This window comes from Chlorocebus sabaeus, chromosome 5 (assembly GCF_047675955.1).
Source record: "Chlorocebus sabaeus isolate Y175 chromosome 5, mChlSab1.0.hap1, whole genome shotgun sequence".
NCBI lineage: Eukaryota > Metazoa > Chordata > Mammalia > Primates > Cercopithecidae > Chlorocebus > Chlorocebus sabaeus.
In genome coordinates, this window is record NC_132908.1 from 66,600,227 (window position 1) to 66,626,140 (window position 25,914).

Below are 25,914 nucleotides of genomic sequence, written 5' to 3' on the forward strand. Positions count from 1 at the left end.
CTAACAAGAAAGGTGATTCACCTCTAGATGTTGTGAGCTAAAATGCTGTGAGTTGATCTTGGTTATTCTTTATGGCCTTTACCTTTTTTCCAAGAAAACTGGACCATTTCTAGAAGTAAGTCAGATCCCAGTTACAAACATGTTGCAAGCAGATTTAAAAATCTCTACTCTTCCTTCTATCTTATTGTACTGAATTTACGTAGTAAATCTAAATACATACACTTATACGTATAGATGGTATGTATGGATGGATTTATGCTGAAGTCTGCATTATTAGAGAGCAAAGTTGGGCCTATAGCCATTAATTCAGAAACAACTGCTAATTGTTTGACAGTCACAAATTGACATTGCCAAAAAGCAAACTTGGCCTTTTATTGCTTTGTTCCTTTAATAGTTCTCTTTTTATTGTCCTCTTAATAACACTTTTATAAATATTATGATTTATTCAGTTTCTAATAAACAAGCATATTTTTATATTACTTGAGTCGACAAACAGCATTTTGAAACTGCTCACAGATTCGCAAACATTCATAAGCTAAATACTTATAGAAAATAGATACAGTTACTGTTTTATGCATTTTGTACAATTTTGCCTAAGAAATTAATGCATAGAAGTGGACTTTTTTATATCACCAACAAGATTGACAATATAAGCAAAAAAGTGTTTATAGCTAATTGTTTTATAAGAAAGGAACTTCACTGTTTCTGTGATATTTTTTCCTCTGGAATTCAGCCATAAAAAAGAATGTAATTTTGGCATTTATGGCAATGTGGATGGAACTGGAGGACTTTAAGTGAAATAAGCCAGGAACAGAAAGTTAAACACCTCATGTTCTCACTCATATGTGAAAGCTAAAAAATGTTGATCTCATAGAAGTAAAAAGTAAGACAGAGGATAGATAGTAGAGGCTGGGAGGGGTAGGGGGAAGGAAGGGATAGGGAGAAATTCGTTGAAGGATACAAAATTTCAGCTAGATAGAAGAAATAAGTTCTAGTATTCTATACCACTGTAGGCTGACTGTAGTTAACAATACTATGTAGTTTCAAATAGCTGGAAGGAAGATATTGAACATTCCTAATACACAGAAATGATAAATATTGAGATAATGGATGTGTTAATTACCCTAATTTGATTACTGTACACTGTATGTATCAGAACATTATCTACCTCATGAATAGTTATGATTATTTGTTAATTAAAAAAATAAAATTAGAAAAATCATACATGGGCCAGGCATGGTGGCTCATGTCTGTAATCCCAGCCCTTTGGGAGGCCAAGGCGGGCAGATCACTTGAGGTCAGGAGTCTGAGACCCGCCTGACCAACATGGTAAAACCCCGTCTCTACTAAAAGTACAAAAATTAGCCGGGTGTGGTGGTGGGTGCCTGTAATCCCAGCTCCTCAGGAGGCTGAGGCAGGAGAATTGCTTGAATCTGGGAGGCAGAGGTTACAGTGAGCCAAGATCATGCCACCGCGCTGCAGCCTGGGCGACAGTGAGATTCCGACTCAGAAAAAAAAAAACCATATGTAGTAAAATGGTAGCATTTGTTGAATATGAGTGGAAGGTGCATGGGTGTTTTAAATATTTCATAATTTTAAAATCACTGGGTGCAAATGATTAATGAATAAAAGTGTCCAATAAACTGTACTCTTAAAAACTAACAAAGGTATTGGGATATATTAGATACTTGATGGATTTATTTTTGGCATAAGTAAAGTTATATTCACTTTTCATCCATCATTGCATATGTGTATCAAGTATATGTGTACTGGCAATATTTATTTAGCCTACTCAGGTAAAATTTATTCTTCCCGTATAATTACAGGGTATTATCATCAACTAAATTAAATCAGAAAATGAATGAGAAAGTACCTCGAAGTACCAGGTCTATACAACCATTCTCTAGATCAGGCACATACAAACACACACACAACATATACATAGTTTTATTTGTTTATTTTTGTCACAGATGAGATTAACACGGGCTTTGGAGTCATAAAGACTGAATTTGAATCTGATAGCTATCATATCTTATCTCCTATAGAGATGGACTCTTGGGAAGTTAAATATATTTCTAATAATATTACCCTTATAATTAGACAATAATACCAGCTTCTTTTTAAGGTTCTTATGAAGATAAATATGTAAAATAACCGAACATTTTCTGACAAGTAGTAATCATTGAATAAACATTGACTTCCTTCCCCATGTGTTTCTAACTTCCTTTGTTAGTAAAGTTTTGGTTTTCTTTTTTTTTTTTTAAAGACAGAGTCTCACTCTTGTCATCCAGGCTGGAGTGCAGTGGTGCAATCTCGGCTCACTGAAACCTCCACCTCCTGGGTTCAAATGATTCTCCTGCCTCAGCCTCCCAAGCAACTGGGATTACAGGCACCTGCCACCATGCCTGGCTAATTTTTGTATTTTCAGTAGAGATGAGATTTCACCACGTTGGCCAGGCTGGTCTTGAACTCCGGACCTCAGGTGATCCACCCACCTCAGCCTCCCAAAGTGCTGTTATTACAGGCGTGAGCCACCATGCCCGGCCATTAGTAAGGTTTTAAAAAAATAGATTCTCTTTATAAAAATTAGTTTTGAACTTTATTTTGACTTTTTTTCTTTCCGTTCTCACCCAGTCTATTTTTGGCCTTATTTTGAAGTTCACACACCAGTCAGGATGTTTATATATGTGGGCCATAGGATATACTTTCTGACTCTGTTATTCTGTCATGTTGACACTCTGTCAGTGGGAACCTGCATTAGTCTATTTTCACACTGCTGATGAAGACATACCTGAGACTGAAAAGAAAAAAAGGTTTAATTGGACTTAACAGTTCCACATGGCTAGGGAGGCCTCAGAATCATGGTGGGAGGCAAAAGGCACTTCTTACATGGCAGCAGCAAGAAAAAATGAGGAAGAAGCAAAAGCAGAAACCCCTGACAAACCCGTCAGACCTTGTGAGACATATTGACTATCACAAGAATAGCACAGGAAAGACCAGCCCCCATGATTCACAACACATGGGAATTCTGGGAGATACAATTCAAGTTGAGATTTGGGTGGGGACACAGCCAAACCACATCATTCTGCCTCTGACCCCTCCAAATCTCATGTTCTCGCATTTCAAACCCAATCATGCCTTCCCAACAGTCCCCCAAAGTCTTAACTCATTTCAGCATTAACCTAAAAGTCTACAGTCTAAAGTCTCATCTAAGACGAGGCAAGCTCCTTTTGCCTATAAGCCTGTAAAATAAAAAGCAAGCTGGTTGCTTCTTAGATACAATGAGAGTACAGGTATTGGGTAAATACAGCTGTTCCAAATGGGAGAAATTGGCCAAAACAAAGGGGTTACAAGGCCCATGCACGTCCGAAATCCAGTGGGACAGTCAAATTTTAAAGCTCCAAAATGATCTCCTTTGACTCCAGGTCTCACATCCAGGTCACGCTGATACTCTGCCCCTGTGGCTTTGCAGGGTACAGCCTCCCTTCCAGGTGCTTTCATGGGCTGGCGTTTGGTGACTGCGGCTTTTCTAGGTGCATGGTGTAAGCTTTCAGTGGATCTGCCATTCTGGGATCTGGAAGACAGTGGCCCTCTCCTCACAGCTCCATTAGGTAGTGCCCCAGTAGGGACTCTGTGTGGAGTCTCCAACCCCACATTTCCCTTCTGCACTGCCCTAGCAGAGGTTCTCCATGAGGGCCCCACTCCTGCAGGAAACTTTTTCCAGGGAATCCATGGGTTTCCATACATCCTCTGAAATCTAGGCGGAGGTTCCCAAATCTCAATTCTTGACTTCTGTGCACCCGCAGGCTCAACACCACATGGAAGGTGCCAGGGTTTGGGGCTTCCACCCTCTGATGCCACAGCCCGAGCTATGTACATTGGCCCCTTTCAGCCATGACTGGAGCGTCTGGGACACAGGGCACCAAGTTCCTAGGCCACATACAGCATGGAGACCCTGAGCCCAGCCCACAAACCCACTTTTTCCTCCTGGGCCTCTGGGCCTATGATGGAAGGGGCTCCCACAAAGGTCTCTGACATGGCGTGGAGACATTTTCCTCATGGTCTTGGAGATTATTAACGTTAGGTTTCTTGCTACTTATGCAGGTTTCTGCAGCCAGCTTGAATTTCTCCCCAGAAAATGGGTTTTTCTTTTCTATCACATAGTCAGGCTGCAAATTTTCCAAACTTGTATGCTCTGCTTCCCTTATAAAACTGAAGGCCTTTAACAGAATCCAGGTCCCCTAATGAATACTTTGCTGCTTAGAAATATCTTCCACCAGATACCCTAATTCATCTCCTTCAAGTTCAAAGTTCCATAGATCTCTAGGGCAGGGGCAAAATGCCACCAGTCTCTTTGCTAAAACATAACAAGAGTCACCTTTACTCCAGTTTCCACCAAGTTCTTTATCTCCATCAGAGACCACCTCAGCCTGGACCTTATTGTCCATATCGCCATCAGCAGTGTGGGCAAAGCCACTCAACAAGTCTCTAGGAAATTCTACACTTTCCCACATTTTCCTGTCTTTTTCAGAGCCCTCCAAACTGTTCCAGTAACTGGGTAACTGCCTGTTACCCAGTTCCAAAGTCACTTCTACATTTTCAGGTATTTTTTCAGCAACACCCCACTCCTGGTACCAATTTACTGTGTTAGTCCATTTTCATGCTGCTGATAAAGACATACCCCAGACTGGGAAGAAAAAAGGTTTAATTGGACTTACAGTTTCACATGGCTGGGGAGGCCTCAGAATTGTAATGGGAGGCAAAAGGCACTTCTTACATGGTGGCAGCAAGAGAAAATGAGGAAGAAGCAAAAGTGGAAACCCCCGATAAACTCATCAGATCTTGTGAGGCTTATTAACTATCAGAAGAATAGCATGGGAAAGACCAGCAGCCATGACTCAAATACCACCTCCTGGGTCCCTCCTGTGACACATGGGAATTCTGGGAGATAAAATTCAAGTTGATATTTGGGTGGGGACACAGCTAAACCATATCAGAATCTTTGTGTATAAAAGGAACATTGATAGAGGATGATGAAATCATAGGAAGGACAGACAGTTTCTGAAGGACTGATAATTCCGTAAAGTCTGCTGTTTAAGAGTTCTTCATAGAATTTTTTTTAATGAAATTATTTAAGTTGCATGGTTAATGATCAAAACTTCTGGTAGAGGCTGGGCATGGTGGCTCACACCTGTAATCCCAGCACTTTGGGAGGCTGAGGTGGATGGATCATGAGGTCAGGAGTTCAAGACCAGCCTGGCCAACATGGTGAAACCCCGGCTCTACTAATACAAAAATTAGCTGGGTGTGGTGGCGGGCACCTATAATCCCAGCTACCTGGGAGGCTGAGGCAGGAGAATCATTTGAATTTGGGAGGTAGAGATTGCAGCAAGCTGAGATCATGCCATTACACTCCAGCCTGGGCGACAGAGTGAGACTCTGTCTCAAAAACAAAGAAACAAACAACAAAAACAAAAAACAAAAAAACTTCTGGTAGAGCAATTTATGACTTCTGGTTTTTTTGTCCAGGCAATTTATTTTGTCTGCAATTGGATCTAATGTACACTTTACTCCAGACCCAGGTCTAAAAGCTGATTAAATCAGAAGTTTTTAATGATGCTGTAAAGTATTTTTTATTATTGTTTTAGTCATATTAAAAAAAAAATGTAGGGTTGGGCGCGGTGACTCACACCTGTAATCCCAGCACTTTGGAAGGCTGAGGCGGGTGGATCACCTGAGGTCAGGAGTTCAAGACCAGCCTGGCCAACAGGGCGAAACCCCGTCTCTACTAAAAATTACAAAAAAATTAGCCAGATGTGGTGATGAGCGCCTGTAATCCCAGCGACTCAGGAGGCTGAGGCAGGAGAATTGCTGGAACCCAGGAGGCAGAGGTTGCAGTGAGCCGAGATCACACCACTACACTCCAGTCTGGGCAACAGAGAAAGACTCGGTCTCAAAAAAAAAAAAAAAAAAAAAAGCAAAAGCATTGGAGTAGAATTGGCAGGAATGCCTTTGTTTTTTAATCTAAACTATTTTAAATGTATTGTAGAGTATTGAAGTGTCCTTCAGACAACATCCCTTGGAACTGTTTTTTTCTCTCATTTTGAAGTTTAGTGATACTCTGTTTTTATCTTAAAATGACATTATCTTTCAGTAGTACAGTATTTGTCCCTGTCTCTCTCTCTTTTTAGCCTGTACTTTCTGGTATATTTGGCACTGTAATAAATGTAGCTGTCAGCTAGCATAATTATTCCCTTTTGTGTTTAAATTATTTGAGATAGAAGATTATATCTATGTTTTAGTCTCTTCATTCAGTATTGACAAGTGATGCTATCCAGTAGTACTTAAATCATTGGATGATGGAAAACATCTTTTTCTTCCATTAGGAAAAAATTTTAAATAGACTTAAAAATCAAATTATTTAATGTGCATATCTAGTACATGTTTTATGCACTGTGCTTAGATCCTTTGGGTTGAATTTTTGTTTGAATAGAAAAAATTTTTGTTTGAATAGAACAAAAAATACATTTAAAACATTGCTCTAAGTTTCAGGGTAAGCATTTTATTTTTCAGGGAGCACTCTTTAGTAAATATTATATGAGTATATTAATGGTACTCTGATAAGGTAGAAATAATTATTTAAGGAGAATTCAGATTAAAAACTGGAGAGTAATTGTTTTATAATATTAGAACCCTAAGTGGCAATTTGATGGACTGGAGAAGAAAAAGATGTCTGCAATAAGTCAGTAACAAACCCTTCAGCTTCAGCAGTAGTGCTCGTTATTTTAAGAAATAGAGCCTCTATGATCAAACATATTATACAAAGTAGCATATATCATTAAAAGTATAAATTGGTATATTTTTTAAGGGGAGTGTAAAGAAGTATGTAGGAGTCAACGTGATCTGAAAAATGAAAAGGTTATTTTGCTGCTCTAGATTTTTTTGCAGAGTAAGTGCATTGCTCAGAACATATCTTCTTCCACGCTTCAAAAGAGTTTGGGTAAGGGAACAGCCTGAAAAACACCTGAAAGAGATAATTCTGGCTTATGGATTAGAGAGCATCTATAAACAGAACAAATTGGTGAATAAGAGTTAACAAAAATTTTGTCTAAGAAATTTCCCCACATGCATTCAGAGCTTAATGATTAAATTTTTTGAAGTTTATTTTAAAACATTGCTTATTTTAACATGTAAACATATGTTGGGTGGGAAAAGTACAAATGGGAGATTGAAACTGTTTTAATCATGTAAATTAAATGATCAACCCTACAATTTTTGTTTTTTTTAATAATCTGGAATGCTTATTTTATATGCTGGGATGCTAGTTGTTTTTTCTATTAATACACTTAACTTGCATTCTAGCTTCGCCATTCAGAGACAGGCATCGTGTGGTGGGTTGTGTGACAGTGTCTGTCAATAGTGAAGACAAATAGTACCAGAGACACTTAACCCATCCAATCTCACCCAGGGTATAGGTCGGTCTCGTTTTCAGACTTCTTCATAAGTCTTTCCTTCTCTCTTTCTCTCTTCCTTTCTTTCTTCCTTTCTTACTTTTTTTTTGTTGTTGTTTGTTTGTTTCTAAATACTGGATTGATACTGATTGAAACGAAAACTTTTTGTAAAGTTTTAAACTTTACATTAATATTAGAAGAAGAAGAAAAGTAGAAAATGAAGGTTGGCATGTAAGGTGTTGACAAAGCAGGTTTGCAGCCACTTTGTGTGTTCTAGATATTTCAGTCTCTTGGCAACATGAGTGTTGGGCTTACAATTTTTTTTTCTGAATATCTTTCTTCTTTAATCTGAAAATATGTCCTTGTATGTGGTGACTTTTATCAGATAAGAAATTCAGAATTGGTCATTGTTACCAGTAAGAAAAATATAATGCTTAAGAATAAATAACTAAGGTTGAACAATATGTGTTTTAGATCAGAAATAGTTTCTGGCCAGGCACAGTGGTTCACGCCTGTAATCCCAGCACTATGGGAGGCTGAGGCGGGCGGATCAGCTGAGGTTAGGAATTCAAGACCAGCCTGACCAACGTGGGGAAACCCTGTCTCTACTAAAAATACAGAATTAGCTGGGCGTGGTGGTGCATGCCTGTAATCCCAACTACTCGGTGGCTGAGGCAGGAGAATCGCTTGAATCCAGGAGGTAGAGAGGTTGCAGTGAGCCAAAATCGTGCCATTGCATTCCAGCCAGGGCAACAAGAACGAAACTCCGTCTTAAAAAAAAAAAAGACTGGGCTCAATGGCTCACACCTGTAATCCCAGCACTTTGGGTGGCCAAGGCGGGCAGAACACAAGGTCAGGAGTTTGAGACCAGCCTGGCCAACATGGTGAAACCCGTCTCTACTAAAAATACAAAAATTAGCCAGGCGTGGTGGCGGGCCCCTGGAGTCCCAGCTACTTGGGAGGCTGAGGCAGGAGAATCGCTTGTACCTGTGAGGCAGAGGTTGCAGTGAGCTGAGATTGTGCCACTGCATTCCAGCCTGGGCAGCAGAGCAAGACTCCATCTCAAAAAAAGAGGAAATTGTTTCCAAATACCTCGATTTTTAAAAAATGATTATTTTCTGAATAGTCAATAATTTATTCCTTCTTTGTTCCACTATTTGTTCACTTAGCACACTTGCAAAATTTTATGGCCTTTTTTTAACTGGCTTTTTTAGAAAACTCAATTAATTTTGTCCAGATGTTGAAAAATTATAAAATATGTACATATTCAAATGTTAGGGATCAAATTTTAATCTTGGAAGCTTGAAAGTTAAATATCATTTCTGTCATATATTTTAAATCAATGAAAGGTATTTCTTTCTTTTGAGAACTTCAGCAAATATTTCTAATTTCAAAGCTTTCTATTAAAAGTTTTGTTAGTTCCACATAAAGTATTATATCTTTTTTATGATATTTTAAGCAGTAATATATTATGGTCGTTAAAATAATTTCTGGTTGACAAATCTAGAACTGATAGTTCTTAAGTTTAAAATACAGTTTAAGCAAGGAGTATATAAAATATACATGGGTTTCTGTAAATGGTACCATTTAAAATCTTTTTTCAGGCTGGGCATGGTGCCTCACTCCTGTAATCCTAGGACTTTGGGAGGCTGAGGTGGGAGGATTGCTTGAGCCTAGGAGTTCAAAACCAGCCTGGGCAACATGGTGAAACCCTATCTCTACAAAAAATACAAAAATTAGCCAGGTATGGTGGCGCACACCTGCAGTCCTAGCTCTTCAGTAGGCTGAGGTGGGATGATCGCTTGAGCCCAGGAGGTTGAGGCTGCAGTGAGTTGTGATTGTGCCCCTGCACTCCAGCTTGGGCAACAGAGCAAGACTGTCTCAACAAAGAAAAAAAAAGAAAACAAAATAAAGAAAATCCTTTTTCATCTGTTATTAAATTACAGATTCTGGGATATCCATATTCCATGTAGATATTATTTAATATCTGCCAGTCTTTAAATCTCAAGTATTTTTGAGTATTTATAGTTTCCATCAATTCTTAAAAGAAGCCATATACACAATTCAAGTTCACCATCATTACTGGCATTTGGTGTGATAATTGACTACTGCTAATAGTGGCATATAGGCTTAAATACAGGATACTTTACATATGACACTTACCTTCCTCTTTCAAATTATAAAATTATTCTATTTTAAATAATCTGACATTATAAATTTATATGAGTAAATTATAGAATGGTCTATTAATTTTTCCTTTAGTTTGTTGTGTTTTCTGTGGTCACAGAAAATGCTTTTGAAAAAGTAAAATTATTCTAACCCAGGTGCGGTGGCTCACACCTGTGATCCCAGCACTTTGGGAGGCTGAGGTGGGCGGAACACAAGGTCAGGAGTTCAAGACCAGCCTAGCCAATATGGTGAAACCCTGTCTCTACTAAAAATACAAAAATTAGCTGGGCGTGGTGGTGGGCGCCTGTAGTCCCAGCTACTCAGGAGACTGAGGCAAGAGAATTGTTTGAACCCGGGAGGCGGAGGTTGCGGTGAGCCAAGATAGTGCCATTGCACTCCAGCCTCAACAGAGCAAGACTGTGTCTCAAAAAAAAAAAAGAAGAAAGAAGAAAAAAGAAAAGTATTCTATATAAGTTAGACTATAGGTTCAAAGATAATTCCTTCATAAAAGAAAAAAAATCAATAAAATTTATTCATATGGCCATGCACCATGGCTCAAACCTGTAATCTCAGCACTTCAGGAGGCCGAGGTGGGCAGATGACTTGAGGTCAGGAGTTCGAGACCACCCTGGCCAACATGATGAAACCCGATCTCTACTAAAATATAAAAATTAGCTGGGCGTGGTGGTGGGCACCTGTAATCCCAGCTACTCAGGAGGCTAAGGTGGGAGAATCACTTGAAACCTGGGAGGCGGAAGTTCCAGTGAGCCGAGATCGTGCCACTGCGCTCCAACCTGGGCAACAGAGCAAGAGTCCCTCTCAAAAAAAAAAAGAATACATAGACAGGTCAAAATTGCACTCACACTTTAGTTCTATAGAATATCAAGCTGTTTTTTTGATATTTTATTTAGTAATACAGTGACTGAAAGGTCTTTATAGATGTATTAAGTACATTTACAATATTCCCAGGAGGATTTGTTAGCACTTTTCTGAGAATGCTTGGAAATGACTAATTAGCATTAGAAATTTAAAATGTTTGGATATCGTTATTTTATGTATTTATATTTTAATAGGATATGAAGGATTTTTTCATATTAAATTTATGGATATAGAAGTAGGTAATTTGGCTTATTTATAATTTAAAGAAATAAAATTACTAGAGTACTCTTGGTAGAGATATCAAATGGTTACCCCTAGACTCTTAGTATTTTCCCTGTATCAAATAATGCTATCGTAGTAATATATATTCTAAGTACTTTGAGTAGTAAATTCTTTTATTCTTCAACCTACATTTATTTGCCAGCTTAAATTTAATGTAACTCAAAATACATACCAAATTTTTGGCTTCCCATAAATCAATTTAATAAATTTGAATTTTATTACAATGTGGGCACTGTGATAGGTGTTGGGAGGATCTAAGATGAGAAAGATACTGTCAATGCTTTCAAGGTGCTCACAGTTCTTACCCTCCACTTTACTACCTCACCTGGCATTATTAATTAATGCACTCAGATCTCTTGCTAACCAGAATGTAATATTTTGATATGAAAGATTTTATACATCATTATCATCATCAGAGTATCAGTAGTACCATTGTAAAGAATTTTAGGCTGGGTGTGGTGGCTCATGCTTGTAATCCCAATACTTTGGGAGGCCAAAGCTGGAGGATTGCTTGAGCCCAAGAATTTGAGACCAGCCTGGGCAGCATGACAAAACCTTGTCTCTACAAATATTTTAAAAAGTAGCCATGCATGGTGTTGTGTGCCTGTAGTCTCAGTTACTTGGGAAGCTGAGGCAGGAGGATTGCTTGAGCTCAGGAGGTCAAGGCTGCAGTGAGCCATGATCATGCCACTGCACTGTAACCTGGGCAACAGAGCGAGACCCTGCCTTTAAAAAAAGGTTTTATAGTTTTTTAAAAAATTATTTCGTTTGTCTTAAAATGAGTGGAATCTTTGCAATTGAGGTACACTTTAAAAAGTAATTTTCAGTTAAAAGATGCTTACCTTTCTCTTCTGACAGAGTTAATATTTTCAGTGTCATAATTTTGTGCTTTTTCTTTAATAAGTATACCCAGGATCAATCTGGCAGTTGTGCACACATAATCGTGTGTTAGCTGTCCATGGAAAATGTGTAGAATATTTAAATTTATGTAGGATATGGTATCACAGTTTGGCATACTTATCCCAGAACACACACTTATGTATGACTGTTAAATCAGTTGGGTTTTATAATCATTACGGTTTTGATATTTGATAAGATTTGCAATATAAATTTTTTTACCTCAGAGAACAAGACAAGGTTATATCGTGCATATTAAATTCATAATACCATATAACTTGCTTTTGGGTTCATGATTGCTTTTCACCTGTACTTTCCATCTGTCATGAACAGGGATCCCTGAGATGTTCATACTCTACATTCTCATGTGCATGATCCTTAGATTTAAAAAGGGTGAGTGGGAGAAAGCTGCTTTATAGAAATATAAGTTCACAGCATTCATGTTTTGTGTGTTCCACTGCAAATATTGCATGCTGCATACTTGTATGCTGCATACTTGTATTTCTCTGAAAATGAAGGACGTAGGCTCATAAGTACACAAAAAATTAGTTTTGTTTTTGCCAATAGTTGGAACAGACGGAGGAATGTTAGATGTAATACCTTTTCTATTTTTTCTAAAATGAATTCTGTAGTATTTTTCAAAAGACAGGGAAAAAAATTATATTTAAACTCAAAGTGGCTACAAATCAGCTCCTAAACTGTCACTGACATTAGCATATAGATTTTGTAGTTTTTACAAACCTTTTAAAATATTTATTTACTAAGAAAACATTGCATTAATGCATGATACAAAATTGATAAGTTTTCCTTTAAATTGGAATGCAGTTTAAAGTGACTGAATTTTCCAATTTCAGCTACTGCATTTGACAAGGATACATACTGGAAAATGGAACTGGTATCATCTAATTTCTTTAGGCTCCTTCACTTACAGTAGTTGGGAAAAATCTTTCCATGTGGCATTATGTAGATCATATTCTTGATGACTAATATTAATTACTGTGCTCTTTAGCCTTGACAGCAATAAAGAATTCTGGGTGGATATAGTTCATTCAAATAATTTAGGTGTATTTTAAATACATGTTTTCAATTAAAAAAACAGATCTTTGGCACTTGGCTTTTAATTATGTAAAGATTGACATTCTTACATTTTGCTCTTTATATTACAATTCATGTGTATGTTGCAGTTCCAATAACTGCACATCACAGTTTTATTATACACTTTAAAACAGTGGCATACTTGGTCATAGATACAAATTAATTTTAGATTGAAACATATCTTTGTCTGTCACGTTACCTATTTTTATTTTTGTGTGTGTATATGATGACAAACCTTTCCATATTGTGAACAAGATAAAATGATATCTAAAATGTTAGTCATGACAACTTCCAACCTTAGCAATCAATGCACCTCTGAGGTTATGCTGTTAAGGGCTAAAGTAGTAGTATTTTCAGTGAGCTCTTCTGCCAGTTGCCACACATGCTGAAAAGATCTACTTAAATATTTCTTGCTAGGCATAATAGATAAATAGTTTTATAAAAAACTTAATTCTGATGCTCTCCAGAGATTTTTATGCTTAACTATTTTCTGTTAGACTTAAGCCAGTAAAATTTACCATTGTTCTTATATTGGAAAATTCCCTTATTAGTCACAATCAACCAGGCCCTTTAAAAAGAGAGAAAATAAACAGCTCTAACCAATTGTCAAGCATATAATCAAGTACTTTATAAGAGAAATCCATCCATTAATCAGTTCTTCCTTTGCTTTTCATTATGTCATAAAGGATGGATTTATTTTAGAGCTTATGGTTTTGAACTACCACTTCCAGCTTCTGGAGACCCAATGATTAACTTGTCTATCTTCTACAACCCAGAATGTTCCAAATCAAACCTTTTTCATCTTGATTCTCCTAGATTTTACAACAAATCATAGTGACAATACCAGTTCCATTTTGCCTCCAATTCAGTTGATTATATATTTTTTCTATTTATTTCTCATTTTATAATTGATATCTGGAATAATCAGCAGCTCTTTTCTCATTTATTTTCTCATATTTTTATTCCAGGATTTGCCTCTGAAGCAGGGAGTGTCTGCATTAAAAATGACCTGTAGTTCTCTGCTTCATAGGTTAGAAACTTATTTTAATATTTTGTGGCTAAGCACAGTCCCACTTTTCAAATTCTATAATGAATTATTTAATTGGCATTGAATGTGGACCACAAGCATATATTTCATATTGGGGTTTTCTTTATTACTTTAAATGATTAAAATTCAATAGAATGTCCAGCTGAGGCAATAAAAGCTTTATTTTTGCTTTACAGCTTAAAACATTAAATGAGATTTAAAAAATCTATTGATTGTAACACAAGTAAAATAATGCTATTTGGGCATTTTTTAAAATTGCATTTCTTAGGCTTTATATTGCTTGAAGCATTTGTATTCTAAAACGTAACCAAATTCTGACTATTCATTTTGGGGAAGAACAATCAGTTCACAAATCACATTTTCAATGGGACTGCTAGCCAGCATAGGTGAAAACATGTATAGTGTATTTACTCTTGAATTGTACACTGCAGATGCTTCTTCAGCTCCCTCCTCTTCCTCCATGGGCGGTGCTTGCAGCTCCTTTACCACCTCTTCCAGCCCTACCATTTATTCTACCTCAGTCACCGACAGCAAGGCTATGCAAGTGGAGAGCTGCTCCTCAGCCGTGGGGGTAAGTAACAGAGGGGTAAGTGAAAAGCAGTTAACCAGTAACACAGTTCAGCAGCATCCATCAACACCGAAGAGGCACACAGTCTTGTACATCTCACCACCACCTGAGGACTTGCTGGATAACAGTCGGATGTCCTGCCAGGATGAGGGGTGTGGATTGGAATCTGAGCAGAGCTGCAGTATGTGGATGGAGGATTCCCCCTCCAACTTCAGTAACATGAGCACCAGTTCCTACAATGATAACACTGAGGTACCTCGTAAATCACGAAAACGAAATCCAAAGCAGAGGCCGGGGGTCAAACGACGAGATTGTGAAGAATCTAATATGGATATATTTGATGCCGACAGTGCCAAAGCACCTCACTATGTGCTTTCTCAGCTTACCACGGACAACAAAGGCAACTCAAAAGCGGGAAATGGGTTGGTATTCACATTTTTTAAAATTCTATCACCATTATGCAAAACAAACAAACAAAAAAACATTCCCAATTTTTCCTAATTGCTCAGCTCAAGTTTGCATATAAAGCAACAGTGCTAATTTTATCATTGAAATACCTGAAAATTTTAACTTAAAATTACCAACTTTTACTAGCTAGAAAATAAAATAATCATAGATTCTAGCAATAGATATCTTATTACCAGTATAGTTAGGTAGTAGAAAATGAAAATAATCTGTTTTGAAATAACTTAAATTTCAAATGAATTTATATTTTAAAAGGACTTGAAAATATTTTTACTCAGCCAGGCGCGGTGGCTCACGCCTGTAATCCCAGCACTTTGGGAGGCCCAGGCAGGCGGATCACCTGAGGTCAAGAGTTTGAGACCAGCCTGACCAACATGGTGAAACCCCATCTCTACTAAAAATACAAAAAAAATTAGCTGGGCATTGTGGCACATGCCTGTAACCCTAGCTACTCGGGAGGCTGAGGCAGAAGAATCGCTTGAACCTGGGAGGCGGAGGCTGCAGTGAGCCGAGATCATGCCATTGCACTCCAGCCTGGGCGACAAGAGCAAAACTCCATCTCAAAAAAAAAGAAAAAAAAAAAATGTGTGTCTCTCTATATATATTTCCTCATAGAAATAACTAGCAATGTAGCGACTCTATCAAAAACAACTCAGTCACTAAGAGCTGTGTTCTCTTTCACATTGTGTCCTCATATGGTTTACATTTTTTAGAAGATTTTAGACTTAAATTTTTTTCTCTTTAATTGATGAAAACAAGAAAAAACTAAATTGATAGTTTGATTCTCATCATTTAGATTCATGTATCATAAGCTTTTTTCCTTTGATACTAATACACTGTGCAGATTCAGTATTTTTTTTAAATCACTAATTTGTTTTCTGTGATTCTGGGTTACTTCTTTAGAGGGTGATGAAACAGGATCATGGTACATGTTTGAGTTTTCTTTCATCTCTGTCAGTCACACTACCCACTAATATAGTTCAATAGCTATGTTACAGAATATTCACCGCTATAATGCAGACTAGTATGACTTATTTTTAATTCCTTTATTAATTTTATTGTAATATTTAATTGCTAGCCTTTTAAATTAGATTTTTCTATAGTACATTCAAAATAATTTGTTAAAATTTAACTCGCTAGGACCCAGGATCTCCTACAATTTCAGTTTTACACAAAAAGTGGTCAGGAAGCTTTAGATTGGTTTACTACTTGATGACATCACTAATCTTTTTTCAGTTAAAAATCCAGTTGAATATTATAGAGAATATTCTTAATGTATATTAAACTTGCCCTTAAGCACTCCCTCAATACATTTTAAAAAGTAGTATCTACCCTTTAAGCAATAATTACTCTACACTGCTTCTTTACCTCCTTTGGGGTGATGTAGTTAAATGAAAATGAATATTTAAATGCTTTTCAGTTTTAGAAAGTCCAGATTAGTAAATTACCTAAAAGAAAACAAGATATACTCTTTCCTAAAATGTTGCCATTTAATAAAGTCAAGAATTTCAGAATATAATATTTGTAGAACTATTACTTATAAAATAAGGCTCTAAAATGTAATGAATACAGGAGGTAAATACTTAAAAGTAACTGTGATAGTAGCACAGATCTAAAAGGCTCATGAATATCATTTAATTATGTATGTGTGTTTGTTTATGCTTTAGTGGAGAAAGTTTTAATATAAAGTTCCGGAAGATAAATTTTCATTTTTATATCAAAATGAATGTTGAAGGTTCAAATTTAGAGCAAATAGAATTTTTACTTATGACTAATAAACACAGTGATTTGCAGTTGCTAATTAAATATCTTGACCTTCATCTTTTCTGCTTCTACGTTTGTATGATAGCTGTATCTTAGAAATGATTTGAGGTTACCCAGGGAAAGTATAATTGGTCAAGACAGTCTCTTTCATGAAATAATTCATGGAGCAGAAACTCCATCAAGCAGAAGAAGTGTCCAGCTTCTTAGGTAATTAAAGTATATGGAAATGATGGAAGAAGTTTAAAATTGGAATTTATAACAACTATATTGAGGAAAGGATGAAATCATACCTGAATATATAGAAAAATAGGTCTTAAAAATAATTTTTCAGAGCATGTCAAGCTAAAAGCCTGTATTCTTCAACAGTGAAAAAAATCTTAAAATGTTTTGAGAGATAAGAATATAGCCTTAGATCTAATGTGCCATAAAGTTACAATTTATATCATACTAAGTATTTAGAAAATGTACTTTAAAATATATACAGCAGTTTATTGATCTTCAAGATACCACATAGAAATCTGATAGCTTGTAGATGAAAATAGCATTTTTATATGACTAAAATGTTAGAGTCTAATAAGAGAATAAAATTTGGCTGGGCACAGTGGCTCACGCCTGTAATCCCAGCACTTTGGGAGGCTTAGGCAGGCGGATCACCTGAGGTTGGGAGTTCGAGACCCACCTGACCAATGTGTAGAAACTCCGTCTCTACTAAAAATACAAAATTAGCCGGGCATGGGTGGTGCATGCCTGTAATCCCAGCTACTCGGGAGGCTGAGGCAGGAGAATCACTTGAACCCGGGAGGCAGAGGTTATGGTGAGCCGAGATCATGCCATTGCACTCCAACCTGGGCAACAAGAGCAAAACTCCATCTCAAAAAAAAAAAAACAACAAAAAAACCTTTTTTTTTTTTAAAAAAAAAAGCTTAGTATTTGAATATTCCTAGCCATATCATTCTTAAATTTCTCAGCTAAATGTCCTGAGAATCAGTTGCCCCATATCTCTTCTAGATATTTCTATAAGTTAAGATATGATGTCATCTGGATATGAAACCTATTTTAGGCTTTTTGTAGTGAAAATTATTTTTTTTGACGTAGGCCACCAGAAGGGTTATGTAGCACACATAAATTAGAATGTCATTTTAAGACTTGTGAATAGAATATGCCATGATGGTGGATTTTCCTTTTTGGATTTTACATGGTAAAATCCCATGTAACTGACTGCTACTTTACTTTTTTCTTAAGCCATCATGCCTTAAAAATTAGTAACTTGACTACGTTTCTAAGTGTTAGTGTATGTTTTCATGATTTTACATGTCTATACATCTCAATATGTATGTATTCCATTTTTACATTTTAGAAAATAAAGATAGTTTTAAGGAATTCTAAAGTACCATTTTAGAAATTGCTTAATTACATATGATATTCTTTTTTAAGCCGTAATGTGTATACTCACTCAATAGTCTTCATCCCAAGTGAGATCATTTGTTTTACTAGACTAGTAAAACTCATTTTCATTTATTTGCCCTGATAAATATTAGCTTGACTAGCGTGAGTATAAAATCATGTCTTGCCAAGTTAATATGCTGTATGAATTTTCCTTATATTTCAAACTAAAATTTTCCCTTTTCTATTATAAAATTAATAGATATGAATTACAAGTATTTGAAAAATACAAGAAAACCCCATAATCTAGTCACTCAGTAAACCTGCTATTATCGTTTTGCAGTATTTTTTTTCATCTCTTTGTATGTGTATCTGGGGGATATTTCTACATCGTTTCAATAAATGAATATTTTTACTTTAAGATTAGTATAAAACAAAATATCATAGACTTTCATGTGTGAGGAGCTGCACACTAGTTAGACCAAATGTTTGAATCTGTACCCAGAATGATGAAAAGAACAACAGAGTTTATTACCCATTGTTCCAGCTTCAACTTGATACTTATGTTCATAGAATTTATTCTTCCAGGGCCTTTTAAATGACTTGCACAAGTAATCTTTGACCTACTTATGTCAAACTTGCACGAATGGCATTCCTTGTCCATTTAGGACCTTTCTCATCTTAGGTCTTTCTCATCTTAATATTACAGAAGCTCCTTTATCTCTCTGCTTTCCTTTCTTTGTCCCTTTCTTCTTATTATTTGCCTTCATCAACAAAGATTTCTTCAGCACCTGTTATGTTTCAGGAACTGTATCAGGTTCAGGGAATATGAAGATGATTAAGCACAGTATTGCGCCTTGAGAACTCTTCCTCTTATCTATCAGTCTTACTGAATTCCTGTGCTAGTTTCAGTCCTTCTTTGCTCCGTTCTTTTGCCCCTTTCTTAGCCAACGATTCAACCTACTCCCCATTTCCATTGAAGATAGTGCCTTTCTCACTTTGTTCTTGATGATTGAGGCAACAACTTGGTTACAGCTAGAGGGGTAAACATTAGAGCCAGGTTTAAGCCTGCTTAGCTCCTCTGTGTTTGAAGTCATAATATTCCTACTGGGATCTGGTTGCTTTTAGAGGAGATTTTTCTTCACAGTCATCTGGCTCCTGGATCTTTGATGTGAGTCAAAACTTAGGACTAGGAGGGTCACAGAGAAAGCTATGACCCTGACTTTATTTAAAAACATAGGTGAATTTTTTTTTGTTTTGTTTTGTTTTGTTTTTTGAGATGGAGTTTTGCTCTTATTGACCAGGCTGGAGTACAATGGCACAATCTGGGCTCCCTGCAACCTGCACCTCCTGGGTTCAAGTGATTCTCCTGCCTCAACCTCCAGAGTAGATGGGATTACAGGCGTCTGCCACTGGCTAATTTTTTGTAGTTTTAGTAGAGATGGGGTTTCACCATGTTGGCCAGGGTGGTCTCGAACTCCTGACCTCAGGTGATCCACCCGCCTTGGCCTCCCAAAGTGCTGGAATTACAGGTGTGAGCCACCACTCCGTTGCTCAGAAGGAAAGATAACTAGCAATATTGTTTTTACTTATTTTTATTATGTATTTGCAGTGCTTCAACTATTTTACAGATTAAATGTGTTCGCCTGAAGTCATAACCACCATTTGGGATACTGTTTCCTTTGAACATATATTCCACATAGCAAATGCATTATAAATAAATGTTAAAAGCATAACTAAAAACAATAAGGGCCAGGCGCAGTGGCTCACGCTTGTAATCCCAGTACTTTGGGAGGCCAAAGTGGGCAGATCACCTGAGGTCAGGAGTTCAAGACCAGCCTGGACAACATGGTGAAACCCCATCTCTAATAAAAATATAAAAACAGGTGTGGTGGCACACGCCTGTAATCCCAGCTACTTGGGAGGCTGAGGCAGGAGAATCAATTGAACCCAGGAAGCAGAGGTTACAGTGAGCTGAGATTGTGCCGCTGTACTCCAGCCTGGGTGACAGAGTAAAACTCCATCTCAAAAAATAAAAAAAAAAGGTAGAATGCTGGTGCTGTCAAGCCCAGATTGTAAAATTTTTATTGAGAGCTTTAATTACTTAACTAATCACAAATAAAAATAATCTGAAAAATCACACTCCTAGAAAAGATTGTTTAGAGTAAAGCTAATTTCCCCATAAAAATTGAATCACTAATTTTTTATATAATTTCTTCAGTTTGATTTACTGAGAAGGAAACCCAAAAGAATAAGCTACATATACCTTCATTTGGTTTGTAGGCCATTTTGTATGGGGGTATGTAGGGTTTTTGGGGGTTTGATTTTTGCTTTTGCTACCCTCACTTTTTTTCTTTTACTTTGCAATTAAAAAATAACAGTAGTTAATCTTATAGCTTTATATAAAATTTGGAATTTATATATGGAATGCATACATGGAATTTTTAAATCTTATTTTGACTGAAGTACAGTGTGAAAGGTTATAGTGACATTAACTATTCTTTTGTATTAGTTTCAGTTTATTGCAGTCAATCTTCTCCCTTCCTCCTACCACTCTTATACGTTCATTTTCTTTTCTGTCAAACGTACTTTCTTTTATTTTTGCATCATATAGTAAACTTTTTTACAAAATCTTTTTAAAGATACTTTGCTCATGTATCTTCCCTTAGGCAATATTTTATTTTGCCAGCAAGCTAAATAGTTGTTTTTACTATTATTGCCAGTTCTGTTTCTTCCTTTGTCTTAGATGGCTGCTTTTTTTTTTTTTTTTGATCAAAAAACTCTTTTTGATACTTTCTCCATGTTGTGCTCTGATTTCTCAGAACATTGGAAAACCAAAAAGGAACTGGAGTAAAGAAGAGCCCTATGTTGTGTGGACAATATCCTGTTAAAAGTGAGGGAAAGGAGCTGAAGATAGTTGTGCAACCTGAGACACAGCATCGAGCTCGGTACCTGACTGAGGGCAGCCGCGGCTCAGTAAAAGATAGAACACAGCAAGGCTTTCCTACAGTAAAGGTATTTACTTTATTTTCATTTGAATTTTAGTTAAAATGTAAAGGGGAATATGTCCTGAAAAGTAAAATATTTTCAAATCATAAATTTTCTTCCCTCATATTTGATATTTGAATTAGATTCATCTCAAACTTTATATTTAGAAAGAATTTTTGTTGTTGTTTTGAGACAGTCTCACTCTGTCACCCAGGCTGGAGTGCAGTGGTGCAATCTCAGCTCACTGCAGCCTCTGTCCCCCGGTGCAAGTAATCATGCCTCAGCCACCTGAGTAGCTGGGACCCACAGGTGTGTGCCACCAGGCCCAGCTAATTTTTGTATTTTTAGTTGAGTCGGGGTTTCACCATGTTGGCGAGACTGGTCTCGAACTCCTGATCTCAAGTGATCCTCCCACCTTGGAGGAAGAAATATTAAAGTGAATTCAAAGAAATATAGTAGAAATTACTGAGAACTTTGAAAATAAGGTTTTTGAGATGGTTAAGTAATCAAGACTATTGGACTGAGAAAAGAATTGATTAATACTTAAGGCTTTGGTTTAAGAAATGGGATATTATTTGCATCCACTCAAGTACAGGGGGAAAGAAGGAAATGAGGGAAAAAAAAGAAATGGGATATCAATTGAGTCTGACTTTTTTTAAAAGTTGAGACTAAAAGTTAAAAGGGACTTAACACCTAGGATATCTTGTTATAAAGAATATTTGTCTTTGAAGACGAACCTCAAAAAAATGGGAGAATGGGGAGAAAACTTAACAAGTGTCCCTACCCCTTGCAAAAGACTAAATAGGGAGGAATTTTGGCTAGTTACATGGTAGATTCTTATTAAATACAATTTGTATAAATATATTAGTTAAATAGTATTTTAAGTTAGGAGTAGAGGTGGACTGCCTTTCATTTTATACTTGAATGAAATTATGATTGAAACTCTCTGGATCAATCAGGAAACGTGTCTGCCACCATTTATAAGGTTGGTTAATAGTCATGTGTACAATATCAAGCCTACCCTTCTTCACTACTTACTGCCTTAACCCACACCCAATCCTTCAAACCCAGGACAGGTAACAGGCAAGTGAGAAATTTATGTTATGCTTTGTGTAAATATTTGTCTAGCCAGATATTTTGGTAGTTTGGTCATTACGTTTAACCTAATTGCCCTGACTTTATGTTTTGTCTCGTTAGAAGTATTGTTAGATTAATTGCTTAACTATGATAGGGAATGAATTGACCTTAAAAATTTTAGTCATTCATTCAACAAATACTGCACTCCTCCATGTGCCAGGCACTGTTCTAGGTTCTGCTGACCAGCAATTTGACTGGGGTTTGCTTATTTTCCTCATTATGATACCATTTTGTAGAGATACAGCTGTAAGGCATGTGTGAATTTTTTAAGCACTTTGTTTGGCATGCATTGTACAATTTACTTTGTGATTTTCTGCATTCTATATTAGCGGCTTCAATGTTTAACTATAAGCCTTATCAAGAATCAGGATTGGAAACATTTGTTCCCAAATGCTGTTTTAAATATTTATATATTTTTCAGCATACAAATTATAATTTAATTTATGAAGGCTTGCTAGAGACCTGTAATGAGCCATAGATCCCCGTTTGAACTAGCAATCTCTCAGACCATAATGTTTTATCCCAGGATTTAATGATGTTATATGTATGTATCTAGTCCATGAAAATGAGCTTCATTTCCTTGTTATTCATATAGCTGCACTCATACTTTTCTACTCAAGTAGCTTTAGTAGAATAAAAATACGGTATATGTAGTCTCATTTGATGATGATGATGCCACTAACAGTTTCGTGAGTTTTTCCATTGTTATGGTGGTAGGTCCTGAGCAACCCAAATGCTACCTAAAGTACTGTGTATTCATTCTCATCTGCTTGTACAAATAAATTATAAATGGTAATTTATCATCTAACATCTAAATTTATAATTTAAGTATGGTTATTACAGAATTAAAACTATGACTTACTTCAGGAATTTAGCCAACTCTTTTATGAAAATGTTTTACCTCTGTTTTTCTTGAAGATATAAATATTTTTAAATGTAATTCAGTTACAAGTATAGGATTTGGTCTTAAATATTTGATTTTATAATTAGATTATTTGAAATGCTAATTAGTGTTTCTGTTGCATGTTTTCTTGTTTCAGCTGGAAGGCCATAATGAACCTGTAGTGTTGCAAGTGTTTGTGGGCAACGACTCTGGACGAGTGAAACCACATGGATTTTATCAGGCCTGCAGGGTAACTGGACGAAATACAACTCCTTGCAAAGAAGTGGACATTGAAGGCACTACTGTTATAGAAGTCGGCCTTGATCCTAGCAACAACATGACACTGGCGTAAGTACTTAGTAAGAATTTTTCATTATATATTACACTCTTGTGTTAGGCAGGAGAATTGTTCAGTTTCTAACGTACAGAAGATTTTGAGTATTTTATTAAAATGTTTTAAATATGAATAAAAAAAGACACTACTTCAGAATGGTTGTGGGTTAAAATTAACTCTTTTACCCTTTGCTAAAGAATTCCCATGGTTGGACCAGGTGCAGTGGCTCATGCCTGTAATCCCAGCACTTTTGGAGTGTGACGCTGGTGGATCACCTGAGGTCAGGAGTTAGAGACCAGCCTGGCCAACATGGCGAAACCCTGTCTCTACTGAAAGTACAAAAATTAGCTGGGCGTAGTGGCACATGCCTGTAATCCCAGCTACCTGGGAGGCTGAGGCAGGAGAATCACTTGAACCCAGGAGGTGGAGTTTGCAGTGAGCCGAAATTGTGCCACTGCCCTCCAAGCCAGGCAACAAAGCGAAACTTCGTCTCAAAAAAAAAAAAAAAGAATTCCCATGGTAAAGGCAGGGATATCAAAGCCAAGTTGAAAGCTGGCCAAAGACTTACTTTTTGGGTTTATAATAGTAACATTGAAAATAAAAACTACGATTTGATTTGTTTTCCTGAATTCCACCTTCTTAATGTTTGCTTTAGAAACTTTTTTTTTTTTTTTTTTTTGAGACAGAGTCTCCATCTGTTGCCCTGGCTGGAGTGCAGTGGTGCTATCTCGGTTCACTGCAACCTTTGCCTCCCAGGTTCAAGTGATTTTCCCTACCTCAGCCTCCCAAGTAGCTGAGATTACAGGCACCTGCCACCGCCCTGGCTAATTTTTGTATTTTTAGTAGAGTCAGGGTTTCACCATCTTGGCCAGGCTGGTCTCCAACTCCTGACCTCAGGTAATCCACCCACCTTGACCTCCCAAAGTGCTGGGATTACAGGCGTGAGCCACTGCACCCGGCCAAGAAACTGTTCAGCAGAGGCTATGAAGTGCCTTATTCCATCTTGATGTGAAACGCGTATTGCTGGTTTAAATTCACCATTGGTTGTTATTTTCCTGTATTTAAAAAATATATATCTTTAGATTTAGATTATGTGTTTTTCATCTTGTACATTTAAGTTTTAAAAATTATTTTTCCTTAAGCCTTGCGTAAAGGACCTTCAGTCGTAAAACTGAACCATAACAGCAGGAAATATATTTGTATGGGGTAGACCTATGTTGTAATTATTTGTGTATTGGATAGTTGCTAAAGACTTTACTTGGTTTTCAGTTTCCTTTTGAAAGCCATTTTAAATAGACTGGTAAAAGGTTAGTTGGAAAAAAGACATTTTGAGAAATATTTTGTAAATTTTTTTTTACAAATTTTTTTTTTTTGGAGAGGGAGTCGTGCTTTGTTGCCCAAGCAATGTAGTGGCACGATCTCAGCTCACTGCAACCTCCACCTCCTGGGTTCAAGCAATTCTCCTCCCTCAGCCTCCCGAGTAGCTAGGATTACAGGCGCCCACCACCATACCTGGCTAATTTTTGTATTTTAGTAGAGATGGGGTTTCACTATGTAGGTCAAGCTGGTCTCGAACTCCTGACCTCAAATCATCCACCCACCTCAGGCTCCCAAAGTGCTGGGATTACAGGTGTGAGCCACCGGGCCTGGCCTCATTAATATTTTTTAACTTGTAACTTTTGAAAATTATAAAAAAAAAAGGGGCTGGACACGGTGGCTCACGCCTGTAATCCGAGCACTTTGGGAGGCCAAGGTGGGTGGATCATGAGGTCAGGGGTTCAAGACCAGCCTGGCCAAGATGGTGAAACCCTGTCTCTATTAAAAATACAAAAAATTAGCTGGGTGTGGTGGCAGGCACCTGTAATCCAAGCTACTTGGGAGGCTGAAGCAGAGAATTGCTTGAATCCAGGAGGCGGAGTTTGTAGTGAGCTGAGATCACGCCACTGCACTCCAGCCTGGGTGACAGAGCAAGACTCCGTCTCAAAAAAAAAAAAAAAAACGACAATTATAAAAGTAAATATGTATAGTAGAGGAGGAAAGGAAAGAATTTACTGATTATAAAAATAGTACTTAGTCAATATAAGAAAGTTGAAAAAGGGGCCAGGCATGGTGACTCATGCCTGTAATCCCAATACTTTGGGAAGCTGAGGCATGCAGATCATCTGAGGCCAGGAGTTTGAGACCAGCCTGGCCAACATGGTGAAACCCCATCTCTACTAAAAATATAGAAATTAGCCAGGAGTGGTGGTGCATGCCTGTAGTCCCAGCTACATGAGAGGCTGAGGCAGGAGAATCGCTGGAACCCTGGAGGCAGAGGCTGCAGTGAGCTGAGATTGCACCATTGCACTCTAGCCTGGGCAACAAGAGCGAAAGTCTGTCTCAAAAAAAAAAAAAAAAAGTCAAAAACACAGGGTAATAAAAAGCTAAAAACATGCCCTTTAAAAACCAACTTCCAGCCTGGCACAGTGGCTCATGCTTATAATCCCAACACTTTGGGAGGCTGAGGTGGATGGATCTCTTGAGCCAGGAGTTCGAGACCAACCCGGGCAACATAGTAAGACTCTGGCTCTA

At 37.2% G+C, this 25,914-nt stretch overlaps 1 protein-coding gene across 7 annotated transcripts in view; it reads left to right on the forward strand.

Annotated features, from left to right (window-relative positions):
* Positions 1–25,914, forward strand: part of NFAT5 (nuclear factor of activated T cells 5) — a 130,337-nt gene that overhangs the window by 67,457 nt on the left and 36,966 nt on the right. For 3 of the 7 annotated variants that reach the window (XM_007993800.3, XM_007993801.3, XM_007993802.3), the window contains 3 exons: positions 14,253–14,811; positions 20,824–21,016; positions 23,167–23,357. In XM_007993800.3, the coding sequence (XP_007991991.1) occupies positions 14,253–14,811; positions 20,824–21,016; positions 23,167–23,357 (943 nt within the window). Of the gene's footprint in view, positions 1–13,741; positions 13,804–14,252; positions 14,812–20,823; positions 21,017–23,166; positions 23,358–25,914 lie in introns of all 7 variants that reach the window. The other 4 variants (XM_073015528.1, XM_073015529.1, XM_073015527.1 and 1 more) reach the window with 3 other exon arrangements.